Genomic DNA, 13,766 nt, shown 5'->3' on the forward strand with positions numbered 1-13,766 from the left:
TAGCAAGTATTGTATTACTCTAAAGTCATGCCGTGTGTTTTTTCAATAGATGCCAGATCTGTCGCTGTAAAATTTTAAATTGTGGCCGTGTAGTTATAAAAAGATTAAACTCTGTTTAGAGTTGGGTTGATTTTACATTCCACAGAATATTCCTTTCCAGAGCCTTTACTAGGATTTTCTTTTTACAACTAAAATCTGCAAATTGGCATCAGATTATTTGGAAGCCATTGTGAAAGCTTGCTTGTAAAGAGAATGTGTGGCACGTCAGCAGCCCGTTGCTTGTTGAGAATTTGAACCCAGGCAGATCTTTTGTTTTGTTTTTTTAAATCAAATGTCTGCTAATGTCTACTAATAAGGAAAAAATTTGAAGAGTTGACATTTTACTAGATGAAATACCATCTTTACTAAATCCTTGATGGCAATTTTTAAGGAATTGAGGCTTCTCAAATTTCTTAAGGCAATTGATAAATAGAGTTGTTTACTCTTATGCAAGATTTTAGAAAAGGAAATATGCCCTTAAAAATCAATAGGTATATGATTTGTGGTAGATTTTGCTAAAATCGTATATATTATTAAGGAGTTACTTGGTGGATCTACAGTGGTTCAGATACAGCTACTCTCCTGCCAGATGTGTGTTTAATGGTACAGTCTGTAACAGACTTAGCTTCTTCACTGGGACAGGAGCTCCCTCACCGCCCTTAATCAAGAGTTTGCAGTTAATCTTTTCATACCTCCTAAATTAAAAAATATTGGTGGAACTAAGGAGGTGATGGAACCTCTGCATCATCAAGTATGCGAGGTTTTGGAGTTTTGCTACTATAGACAGGAATAGCAACAGAAATGGTGCTGTAAATATGTTACTTCACACCAGTATTTTAGGTATTAAATAATGCTATACATGAACTGTTTTTTGTTTTTTGTTTTTTTAAAGAAAAAAAAATCTAACCTTGTACCATTTTTCCTCAGGGTAAGAAAATTCACTTGCTAAAGTGAAAGGATTACTTCATAGGGTTATGAGTTAATCATTATTCCTGGACTGCAACTAGTTATGGGTTTACTGCTGGTTTGCGATTAGGTTTGTTTTGTGCTCTCTTCAGTAATCACGCTTAGATATAATTAAAGAATAAAGTAGAATTTTGTATTACTAAATTATAAACACTTAGCAGCTTTCAAAGTATGTTTGGTTTGAATTGCAACTAACTTAGTATTTATATATTCATATCTTTAGTGAAAGAAGAGCAACCCAAAGCAGTTATATAGTTTTATAAGCTTAAATGTAATTGGTGATAACTTATTTTTCACTCTGATGGCTAAAAAACAAAAACTTGTTCTGATAACTTGAAATAGGGATTAAACTTGACCACATATGCAAGGAACCAGTCTCTGGCACATACAGTAGAAACTCAACAAAGTAGTTTCCTTTATTAAGATTACAGATAATAGTTTTCAATGAATTCTCTTTCTGGTTCTCAGCTAAATTTCACACACTGTGAGTAATCTCTAAGCCAGATCTCAGGATTCAGAAAGCTAGCTTGCTATAGTTTTCTACAAATTGGCTAACAGAAGTAAACCAGCATAACTTTAAAACTGCTGTCATTTCTTCAGTCCAGCATGTAGAAGTTGAAATATGAGTTTTGGATGAAGCCTCTCTTGCCTAGAGGTGTAAAGCAATTCACAAGTATTGTTTAGTAAATTTATAGGTAACATTGACTTAGATGTAGAAAAAGTTTGTTGTTTTTGTTTTCCAAGGATATAAAAATAAAGAAGGCCTTACTTGTCCTTAGAAGCATCAGAGCATATTCTTAAAGCTCGTTACATCAGTTGCCAAAAAATACATAATATTTTAGTGTTTACTAAATACATAGTAGAAATATATCCTTAGATATGAAACAACTTTTTGAAAAGTTGTTGGTTGGGAAAGGATATCACTATAAAAATGAAAGGAAATGTAGAATAAGACAAGCTGAATTTTTAAAAGGACTTTTCCGTGTAAGGAACAAAAAAGTTTTCTTTGGGTAAATACTTGTGTATTCCATTTTTCTAACTGTTCTCAAGCCCCCAAAGGCATGACTTATGCACTACAGGGTTAAAGGAGATTTTTAACCCTAAGAAAACAAGTTCCAAATTTCTTAACTATTCTTCCTCTTACTGCCTCTTCCTCTTGACTTTTTCTTGATTTTTTTCTATTTTTTTTTTTTTCAAATTTTGCCTTTTGTATTTTTCATTGATTTTATATGCAAAGTTTGGTTTGATTTTCCACTGGGTCAGTGTTACTTAATTTGCAAAATTTGCACAGGAATTACCTGGGACATTTGTAAGTACACTGATTCAAGACCCCCATTTACTGTAAGCATACTAAACAAGAATCTCTAGCTCCCTGACCAGGGGTTGAACTCGCAGCCTGCAGTGGAAGACTGGACTAACCACTGGACTGCCAGAGAAGTCCCTGTATGCTTTAAAAATCTCCCCAGGTGACTGTTATGATCACCAGGCAGGTTTGAAAAACACAACTGTAGGTAAAGAGCAGTCAGTGCCCTTTACAAGATAAACATTTCTATTTTTTAGCAGGTGAATCATCTGAATTTCTTTTCATGGTTATACACTATTAGTTTAAGGGTTTAGTTTAAAATGAAGAATTCAAAATGCAATTCAAATTGTTTTCAATTTTTGCTCGTTAAGTAACCCAGGATTAACACGTGACTTCTGTGATCTGTGCAGGTCCTGCTCAGGTTCCAATGATGTCCCCAAATGGCTCTGTGCCTCCGATCTATGTGCCTCCTGGCTATGCCCCACAGGTATGTTTTGTGTTACTTTTGTCCACATGTGTGTGTTAGCGATCATAACGCTACTATTGAGTGCAAACAAAATTTAGATGCCGAAGCTTATGACCCAGTATAGTATATCTTTGGTAAATCTATTTCAAATATTTTAGCACATTCAGTGCTATTTGGAAAGGAGGAAAAATTAGGTTAGTAGCACTCATCATTTGGCCTTGTCTTTGGGTGTTGAATTATATTCAAGAGTTAATTTTAGAGTTTTATCTCCTTGGATATGTGAATAATATAATTAATATCATACGGTTTAAAGGCACCCATGCTAACATTTTAAAATTAACCATTTACTTAAAAGTAATCCAAGCCAGTGCGTCCAACTTCTTTTTTACACTTGTTCACAGGTGCCCATGATCATTGGATGGCACATTGTGGTCTATGCAAGAGAATTTAGACCTGCAGACCTGCAACCCTAAGGGCTGACAGGATCAGTATCACCAAACACCTGTAGCTCTTTCTTACATACAAGTTGCAACGCTCTGACTTAAAGGAAAAAGGATAGCTTGCTTATTTGCACAGGCAAACTTAGTAAAACTGTAAAATCTATAGGTGTCAATATCTGCTACTGACATTCTATGTAGTCAGCACTCATTGCTTCAAAAGCTTTTTGGAAGTAGCCAGTTTCTTATCCTAGCACTGAATTTATACTTGAAAATTTCTTTAAGATGTATTTATTTATTTATTTAAATTATGGCTGTGCTGGGTCTTCCCTGCTGCACGCAGGCTTTCTCTAGTTGCCGTGAGCGGGGCTGCTGTCCGTTGCTGTGTGCAGGCTTCTCCTTGCAGTGGCTTCTCCTGTTGCCACTCCTGGGCTCCAGGGACACAGGCTTCAGTAGTTGCAGCACACAGGCTGCATGTGTTGTCCCGCAGCATGTGGGATCTTCCCAGACCAGGGCTTGAACCCATGTTCCCTGCATTATAATAAGGCAGAGTCTTAATATAATAACATATATTAAATATATATTTATTATAATTAATGTATATTTGGTTCTATTAAATATATAATATTAAGATATAATATGTTATATCTTAATATAATAAGACAGATTCTTAACTACTGAGCCACCAGCGACGCCCCTATACTTGGAATTTTCTTCAGAGCCTCTCTTATATCCTCCCTGATTATGCCAAAATACTGGTGGGCTATTGTGGTAGATTCACTGGCCACTATCTGAAGCCTACCCCTATATGAATGACAGCAGAGGAGGACCATGATGCTGGGGAGAATGTAAATAGTATGAGAATTAGAGTCAGAAAGCTGGATCCGTATCTTGTTTAAAACCCTTGCTGGCTGCATGGCCTTGGACAAATCAACTTCCTTGAGCCTCAGTGTCCTCACTGTGAGATAAGATGATAACATATATGAGATAACATAGTTGAAAGTGGAAGAAGAAATGGTAGCTCACTCCAGTATTCTTGCCTGGAAAATCCCATGGACAGAGGAGCCTGGCAGTCTACAGTCCATGTGTCGCAGAGTCAAACACAACTGAGTGACTAATACTTTCACTTTCTTTCATATTTGAAAGTACTTTGTAAACTTTCCAGAAGAATAGTTTGCTCATTATTTCTGCTTTTGTTTAGCACACTGACTCCTTAGCCTGCCTGCCTTTTTTACCCTACTAAATCTACTCTCTGGTATACACCAAACCAAAGCCCTTTTTTCAGCATAATCCTCTTTGACTTCTAAACATTTGTTAAAAACATAGTCATGTATAGATGTGAGAGTTGGACCATAAAGAAGACTGAGCACCGAAGAATTGATGCTTTTGAACTGTGGTGTTGGAGAAGACTCTTGAGAGTCCCTTGGACTGAAAGGAGATCCAACCAGTCCATCCTAAAGGAGATCAGTCCTGGCTGTTCATTGGAAGGACTGATGCTGAAGCTGAAGCTCCAACACTTTGGCCACCTGACGTGAAGAACTGACTCATTAGAAAAGATCCTGATGCTGAGAAAGATTGAAGGCAGGAGAAGGGGATGACAGAGGACGAGATGATTGGATGGCATCACTAACTCAATGAACATGAATTTGAGCAAGCTTTGGGAAGTGGTGAAGGACAGGGAGGCCTGGTGTGCTGCAGTCCATGGATTCACAGAGTCCAACACGACTGAGCGACTGAACAGCGACAGTGAGGTCTAGATTTCTTCTCTTTGACCTCTAAACATTTGACCCTTCCCTGGTGGCTCAGTGGTAAAAGAGTACGCCTGCCAATGCAAGAGCCTTGGGTTTGATCCCAGGTCAGGAAGGTCCCCTGGAGAAGGAAATGGCAACCCACTCCAGTATTCTTGCCTGGGAAATCCCATGGACAGAGGAGCCTGGCGGGCTACAGTCCGTAGGGTCACAATCGTACACTACTTAGCGACTAAACAACAGTCGTATGATTTACCCCAGATTATCCCAGATTTTCTTGAAGTAATGCTATCCTGATTCTTCCTACTTCTCTGGTTGTTCCTTCTCAGACCTTTCTGCATCTCCATAAAGAGGATTACCTAGTTTTTTCTCTCTAGCATAGCTCCGTTTAACAAACATGTTGAATGGCATCATGTGCCCAGCTCTGTATTGGGTGCTGGTGACATAAAGATGATTAAGACAGATTATTTGAAGGCAGTTGTAAGTATTCTGCTGTTCTCTCAGCTAACAGTACCTTTCATTTTTATGGCAAATTTCTGCTCTTCTCAATTTTAGAATTAACTTTCCTTGAACCTTTTCAGGTGCCTTTCCGTTTGGGTTCTCATAGCACATTATGTATATCCCTCTTTGAACAAATTTTTCACATTGTTTAGTTAATAAATTCCCCTTCCTGAGAAGAGAAGATTATGAATTCATACAGTTCCTGTGTTTAACAGTGGTCAACAGATATGTGTTGAGTGCTCTTATATGTTAGGGACTCTCTCACTGCTTGAATGAAAAGAGGCAAGGACCTCTGTACTTCTGTAGTTTACATTGTTGTGGGGAAAAGGAAACAGTAATAATCATAATAAATGGATAAATTATATAATGGGTTAGGTGGTGAGTAAAATGGGAGGAAAAGAAAGAAAACAGGGCTAGTTACATTTTAAGATAGGGTAGTCAGACTAGGCACCATTGGAAAGGTGCCTTTGAACCAAGTCTTGAAGGACAGTTGGGAGTTAGCCCAAGCATTTATTCAGGGAAAGAGGATTCTGGAAACAGAAACAGCTGGTGCAAAAGGCCTAAGATGAGAGCATGCTTGGGAACAACAAGGCGGCTGTTGCGGCTGGACTGAGTCCTTAAGGCAGAATAATAGTAAACAGTGAGGTCAGAGAGGTCATAAGACTAGATCATACAGAATTCTCATTCATCTTTATTTCCTCAGTGCTGAGTACAGTGCCTGTCATGTATTAAGGGCTCAATAAATACTAGTAAGTCAATCAAATGATCATCCAAGTTGAGATTCTATATCTTTTTTAAAATTTATTTTGCCATGCTACACAACATGTGGAATCTTAGTTCTCCAACCAGGGATTAAACCTACACCCCCTGCATTGGAAGCATAGTGTTAACCACTGGACCCACCAGGAAGTCCAAGGTGCTGTATCTTTAGGGCAAGAGCCACTAAAATAATCTTCCTATATAACTTCTTTAATTTTTTCACTTCCGTGCTCATTAGTTGGCTTGGCCACTCAGTGAGGTCTAGATTTCTTGACACATAAGGCCTTAACGCGGTTCTTTTCTGGTTTGTGTCTGTACCCGTCTCTTGATAAATCTAATCACCTATCTATTTTTTCAGCCAAACATGACTACTCACATGCTCACTTAATGCTGTTATCCAGGGAATGTTATTCATTCCCTCATTTCTGCCTTTTGAAATTCTACCCATCTTTGAGAACCTAGATCAAGTTATTTGTACCATTCTTTAGTTACATATACATACCTGATACTATAATTGTGTGTCTATATATTCTTATATGGGATTTTAAGTTCCTTGAGTGTGTGGAGGTACCTTTTATTATTTTTGTTCTGTAGTAACTCAGATATAGTATGTATTTCATAAATATTTGTCAAATAAGTGAATGAACTTTAACAATAATCATTGTCTCTAGGAAATGTATCATTTTTAAGCACACAGTGTTAATCCAAAGACAAAATCTAGTTTCATCATTATTGAAATAATTTAAGTACCTAGTGTGTAAGAATGAATTCTAACATTTTTGACATCACTGTTGAAGTACAACCCCTATTGCCTGACATATAAAATTTCTCATGTTAGAAAATACCAAGAGCCAAGTTCTTGGCACAGCTAAGAGCTTGGTAATTGTCCAAAATTTGACACATAAGCAAACATAATTATATTAGCAAAGATAGAAGCTGGGAGTTGAACCAAACATTAAGACACGTAGATGGCTGTTACAAAGTGCATGTTGTATTTGGCTCAGTGGGAACTAAGGAGCACACACACTAAATCCAGGAATAGCTGTCATCTGCAGTCTCTTTTTAGACTTCTGTACACTGTTCTTCTCTTGGGGCAGCAATTTTATCAACTCCATCCCTGCCTACTGTGTATCTGTTGTCGAAGGCCAGTGATCAAAGGAGGGTCAAGTAATGTTTTTGCTATACCATCATGTAATTCAGTACATACACTAACAGGATTCAGCAAATGTAAATATCCTAAAACATTTGGTCAGGCAAGCAAGGACTGCAAAAATTTAAATCCAGTAAGGGAGAAACCAACACAATGTTGTAAGGCACTTATCCTCCAATTAAAAATAAATAAATTTAATTAAAAAAAATTAAAATCCAGTGTTGGGACTCTCTAGCTCTGCTACTGAGGAAGCAATCATGCTACAAACCAAAGAGTATATTGAGGCCGAAAAATGAAAGATTCAAAAGATAAATAATCTTAGATGAAGATCAAGATTTAAGTGAAAATGAAGAAATCATGATTTACCAAGGATAAATCAGCCTTCACATTTTTTATGTTTGTACAAATGCCATTAAGTTTAGAAGCACTTCAGACGTGCACTTATCAATAATTCACATATATTTTAACTTAATTTTTGAGAATAACAGACAGGGTATTATATATTAGGTAATTTGGGGATTCATTGGTTCTGTTTTTCTCATTTGCAATTTGCAAAGCCCAAAGTTGCCGTTAAAATTGCCGATTTTGTTATACTTTCTTTGCTTCTTTATCCAAGAGTTCTATGATATTGTTAATTTATATTTGTACCTTATTTCTCTGATACTTCAGCATTCTACTTAGCAGTAATGAGAATAGTCAGACTTAATTTTTTAGTTACATAGCTTTTGTTGTTGGAGCAGAAAAATGGATCATCATTTTAAAAAAATTTTTATTAACTGTAACATACTTGCAATATGATTGGGAAACCTAAAATTAATTAAAATTTTACGCATAAAGTAAAATGTAATTGTTCACCAGAAGCTTAAATGTCAAGGAATATTAGTTTTTCAAGCAAGCCAATGGGAAATATATTTAGTGATAAAGAACAAATAATAGTTGTACTTTTTCTGATCATTATTATATGGAAAACTTGGAAAACATGTAAAAGGGTAGGGAAAAAATTCCATTGAGTGTTATAACCCATAGATACTCTTTGTAAACATTTAGTATGTTTCCCCTTAGCCTTTTCTCTAATTACAGACATAATTTTAGACATAACCTTAATGAAGTTGATTATTACAGTTTAACAAATAAGAAAGGGAAATTTATGAGCGATTTGACTTACTGCATAGAGACAGAAATATGTGCCAGCTGAACTCAGACACCAAAGGGAGAAACAGTACAGTAAACAAAAACAGTGAAAACAAATGATGACACAGAAAGCATATGGTGACAGGTATAGAAGGAACTTAGTTTCCTGGCAAATAATAACAACTTGTAGTCCCTAAGGGCATTGCAGCTCAGAATAACACTTGATATTTTAGTGATGAAGTTAATGAATTATCAAGAAAATAGTGTAGACTTAACCTGAAGGGGACTCCTGAAAGGTAATACCAAAAGTTCCCTCCTTCTGCTTTTCTGTAATGGCTCCTTGTTTTTTATGGAATGTGGGTTGTTATGGTGATGAGAGGGTATCTAACAGGGAGGGGATTGTAGATCTCATAATGTGGGGAAAGGACCTGTGTCAGCTTCATGAAAAGTTTCAGATTACTCCTTTGAGCTGGACTTGGTATTTCACTGTGCCTTTATGTCAGCACGCACCAGTGAGGTTAGTAAATCTTTCAAAGATTGTACAAACAAGTCTGATCTCGGTCTTTGTCTCTCCTGGAAAGGACAACCCAAACAGATGGACAGCAGTGTAAGAGACTGAAAGGGGATTTAGTGGTTTCGATGAGGATGAAGAGACACAGTAAGAGCTGGAGAGAAAGGTTGTAGTTGCTTACGTTGCTGTGTGCTTGATTAGATATTGGATGAATCTGTGAGATGAATGGCCAGAAATATCTGTAATACTCTTCAATAGCTTAAATTTGGAGTAGTTCAGAATGATGCAATAGAAGTAGGTTGCTAGAAGTAGTGGGGAAGCAAAGGTTGTAGGAATTGAAGAAGTCACAAAACTCCAGTAGTTGGCTATTGTTAAGAGGGGGTGGGAGATTCGAGTAGAACTAATAGCATTTATTTCTGGTCATATCAGTCATCAAACAAATATTTTTTGAGCATCTGTCATACACTACATGTACCGTACCAGTTATTGGGAAGAAAACAGGATACAGAACAGATCTGTCACGGAATGTCCATTCTGGAGCACAATATAAAATATCAGATAGTAAATACAACCTCCTTTCTCTGCAGCCCCTCTTCAATTATGTCTGTGTTCAGTGAAGGAAACAAAACAGGGCTTTTGTCTAATTAGATATTGCATGGTGTATGTGGTTAGGTGGTCAGACTGTGTTGATATTTCCATTTATCTCATTGTCTTTCATTTTTTTAGCATAGACTAATTTGGATTATATTTCACCTTTTTTTCCTTCTCAGAACTTGTTGATTTTATCTTAATCTCTGCCATCATTGTACCCTTTTGGTGTAAAATTCAGTGTCTTGGCTATTTCTTGGCAGCTAGAAACTAGGCGGATCGTTTTGAGGTCTCTGGCCTCACTCTGAAGTTACTGGCTGCTCAGATGATTTATTGTGGTGGAGTTCTCCACACCCTCTTGATCCTGATCTGGCTCTTTTCTTTTTTTTAATCTCTATATCTTAGTTTTGTTTTGTTTTGTTTTCTTTTAACTGTGGTAAAATACACATTAAAAATATACCATAACTATTTTAAAGTTATAGTTCAGTGGTATTAAGTACGTTCACACTGTTGCGCTACCATCCGTCCCCAGAACTCTTCTTTCTTGCAAAACTGAACTCTGTACCTTATCAGCCTTAAAGATAAAATACATAGTTAACAGCAAAATGATGTTATTCAGGAATAGCAGAGAAATTGCAGTGCAGGACATGCAGACTACGGCAAACCATAGGCAAGTTCCCAAAACAAAGAAGAGGACTATTCTTAGGGGAGTTGGGAAGGGATGGTTTTTGAGCAAAGTCCATTGGAGGAAAGAGAGTTGAGGGTTATAGCTGCTTCTGATTAGGCTAGTTGTGGTAGCTTCTCATTGGCTATACTAAGCAAGGAAAAAAATTTTCTTTCCTCCAGCTGGGGTATATAAAGTAAGCTTCCTTCCGGTTGGGAAATGTGATTCCTGCTAGAGTCTGTAAGGGACAGCAAACAGTAGTGCATGAGAGCTCCCCCTCTTCAGGGCTTCCAGACTATTATAAATCAGGTTTCTTGTACTCATTTCACAACCTTTTAAAACAATTAACTCCCCAGCCTCCCTTCCCTCAGCTTATCTTTATATTTGAAATGTTCTTTTTCAGCAGAAAAGTGGTTTTAATTTCATAAGCAGTTTAGCCATTTCTTTTTTAACTGATGAGGTCTCACTTGTGTTTGTGAAATTTAAAAAGGCACTAAGAGGCAGGTGTCTGTGGATTCTGTGCTGACAGAATGAATAAGAACACGGAGTTGAAGCCAGCTTACCTGAGTTCAGTTACTAGCTCCTCCATTTATTGCCTGTGTGACCTTGCAAGTTATTTAACATCTCTATGCCTCCGTTTCACCATCTAAAAAAATGGGGAAAATAATGCTACCTATTTTAGCATTGTTTTGAGGATTAAATAGTTCACACATGTCCCTTGAGAAATTTACAGTTAAATTATAGAGTAAGAAATGTTGGAAAATTAACAGATACTACAGTGTTAGGGATACCAAACAGATGATAGCGAATAAATGCAATAGAATTGATAGGAAGGAGATAATACTGAAATTCTGGTATCTAAGGAAAGGGTTCACAGAGAGCAATCAAGGAAACTACAGACTCCTAACCCCACATCTCTTATCAGCATCTGAAGTTACATTCTCTACCTTCTCATTTCATCAGTCTGTACTTGTTTTTCATCTAGATCAAAGACAGACTTTTCTGCTCCTGTCTAAATCCTGTGCCCCAGCTGGAGTCCTGACTGTCCTCTCCTTTTGCCTGCTCAAGGACATTACTCTAGCTCTCTCTCCCCTACATCATCAGTTTCTTACTCTGATGGATCATGCTCATTAGTATATCAGCATGTTGTAATTGCTCCCACTAAAAACAGCAACAGATTTTTTAAGCTGCTTGACTTTTCTATTGTCAGTTACCACCCTACGTATTCCCTTCTACAGGAAAACTTTCCAAAATTGTGAGAAAATTTAGCTCTCTAATTTTCCTCCCCACTTTCTCTCTTAAATCCACTCCACTCAGGCTTTGCCCCTATGATTATGCTAAAACTGCTCTCATCAAGGTCCCTATGACTTCCAAATTGCTAAATCCAATGGTCAGTCCTTAGTCTTCATCTTATTGAACCTATCAGCGACACTTAACAAAATCGATCCATTCTCCCTGGTATACTTAACCAAATTTCCAGACTCCACACTCTTTAAGTTTTCGTCCTGCCTTATTGTTTGTCCTTTCCTATCTTTCTGGAACTGCAGACCACTATTATCTAATTGCCTACTCAACATTTCCACTTACAGACTTACCAAACTTACATGTGCAAAACCTAAAACTCCAGATCTTCTCCCTACTCTGCTAAAGTAACTTGTTCTAACCTATAGCTTTCCCTTTCACTGTTGGTGAAATACCGTCACTCCAGAACTTTTTCACACTTCTCCAGTGGAATTATCCGCTAATCTTGTTCTGCCTTTAAAGGTATGCAGAATGTAGGCAACTTCTCACCACCTTCACTGCTGCCACCATGGTCCAAGCCACCACCATCTCCTGCCTAGGTTTCTACAATGACTTCCTAAATGATCTCCCCATTTTTGGCTTTGCCCTACAATCTATCCTCAACTCAGCAGCCAGAGTAACCCTATTAAACGTAAGGGTATATCAGGACTTCTCAATCTTGGCACCATAAACAGTGTAAGCCAATAATTTTTTGTTTTGGGGGGGGTTGTCCTCTGTGTTGTAGGGCATTTAGCGCCATCCCTGACCTCTACTCACTTAATAGTTAGTACCTGCAACTCCAGGTGTGACAACCAAAACTGACTCCAAGCATGCTCAGTCGCTTCAGTTGTGTCCGACTCTTTGTGACCCCATGGACTGTAGCCCACTAGGCTCCTCTTTCCGTGGGGATTCTCCAGGCAGGAATACTGAAGTGGGTTGCCATGCCCTTCTCCAGGGGATCGTCCTGACCCAGGGATTGAACCTGTGTCTCTTATGTCTCCTGCGTTGGCAGGCAGCTTCTTTACCACTAGTGCCACCTGGGAAGCCCTAAAAATGACTCCAGATAGTGCCAAATGTCCTTTACAACAAGGGTCCCCAACCTCCAGGATCTAATGCCTGATGATCTGAGGTGGAGCTAATGTAATGATAATAGAAATAAAGTGCACAATAAATGTAATACGCTTGAATCATTCCAAAACCATCCTTACCCTAAGTCCATGGAAAAATTGTCTTCCATAAAACCAGTCCTCCTAAAAGTTGGAGACTGTTGCTCTAAGGAGTAAAATCACCCCTTGATGAGAACCACTTGTTTCTGTGATGGTCCTCCATTTCTCTGAGTACATGTAAGTCCTTAATAGCCTATACAGGGCAACCTGCCTGACTTGGCCATCATCTCTACCATTTTGTATCTGTTGATCTCATCTGCTTCTGTCTTTTCTCCTCCTTTATGCTGATCCAGTCACACTGGCTTCCTCCTAGCCACTCCTACTTTAAAGGCTTTGTTCTGACTGTTCCCTCTTCCCAGAACAGTCTTTCACATTTTTGCCTGGCTAATTCCTTCAATTCCTTCACATCTCTGCTCAAATTTCACTTTGCCAATAAGGCCTATCCTGATCATTCTTTTATACTACAACTGTTCCCCTTTTGCGGTACTTCTGATCCGCCTTACCTGGTGTGTTGTTTTTTTCCATAGTGTTTATCACCTTCCAGCATGCTAAATAATTTACTTTTGCTGTCATGTTTGTCCGCCCCTGTGAGTGTGTGTGCCCACACAAACATGTCACTGTTTTTTTCTCTGCTAAATTACCTCTATCTTTTTGTTCAAAAACAAATTTTTTTTTAATGAATGGAGGTGGTTAGTGCTAGATTTGGAAGGATAGATGGGACTTTCATAGATATGGACTGGGGGAAAGTAAAATGAAGAGGGAAGATGGCATAAGCCAAAGTACAAGATAAAGAAATATGCAGGTAAGTATGAAGATAGGTGTTTTAGTATACCAGCCTGACTGGAATGAAGGGTTCAGAATTTAGTGTGGAAGAAAGATAATAGCTATAATGAGAGGTTGGAACCATATGGAATGCTAGGTTGAAGAGTATGTACCATGCAATCCTATCAGCAGTGGGGGGCATTTAAGATTTGTGAGTCAGACAGTTGATAAAGGTGAAAATGGTATGTTAATGGCAGACACTGTGGTTTGGCTCACTCAAAATCCATTTCAGAC

At 37.9% G+C, this 13,766-nt stretch overlaps 1 protein-coding gene across 12 annotated transcripts in view; it reads left to right on the forward strand.

Annotated features, from left to right (window-relative positions):
• The window catches only part of FNDC3A (fibronectin type III domain containing 3A), a 112,169-nt gene that overhangs the window by 58,352 nt on the left and 40,051 nt on the right, over positions 1-13,766 (forward strand). For all 12 annotated transcript variants that reach the window (XM_061133150.1, XM_061133146.1, XM_061133147.1 and 9 more), the window contains one exon: positions 2,719-2,795. In XM_061133150.1, the coding sequence (XP_060989133.1) occupies positions 2,719-2,795 (77 nt within the window). The remainder of the gene's footprint in view (positions 1-2,718; positions 2,796-13,766) is intronic.

This window comes from Dama dama, chromosome 30 (genome assembly GCF_033118175.1).
Source record: "Dama dama isolate Ldn47 chromosome 30, ASM3311817v1, whole genome shotgun sequence".
Lineage (NCBI taxonomy): Eukaryota > Metazoa > Chordata > Mammalia > Artiodactyla > Cervidae > Dama > Dama dama.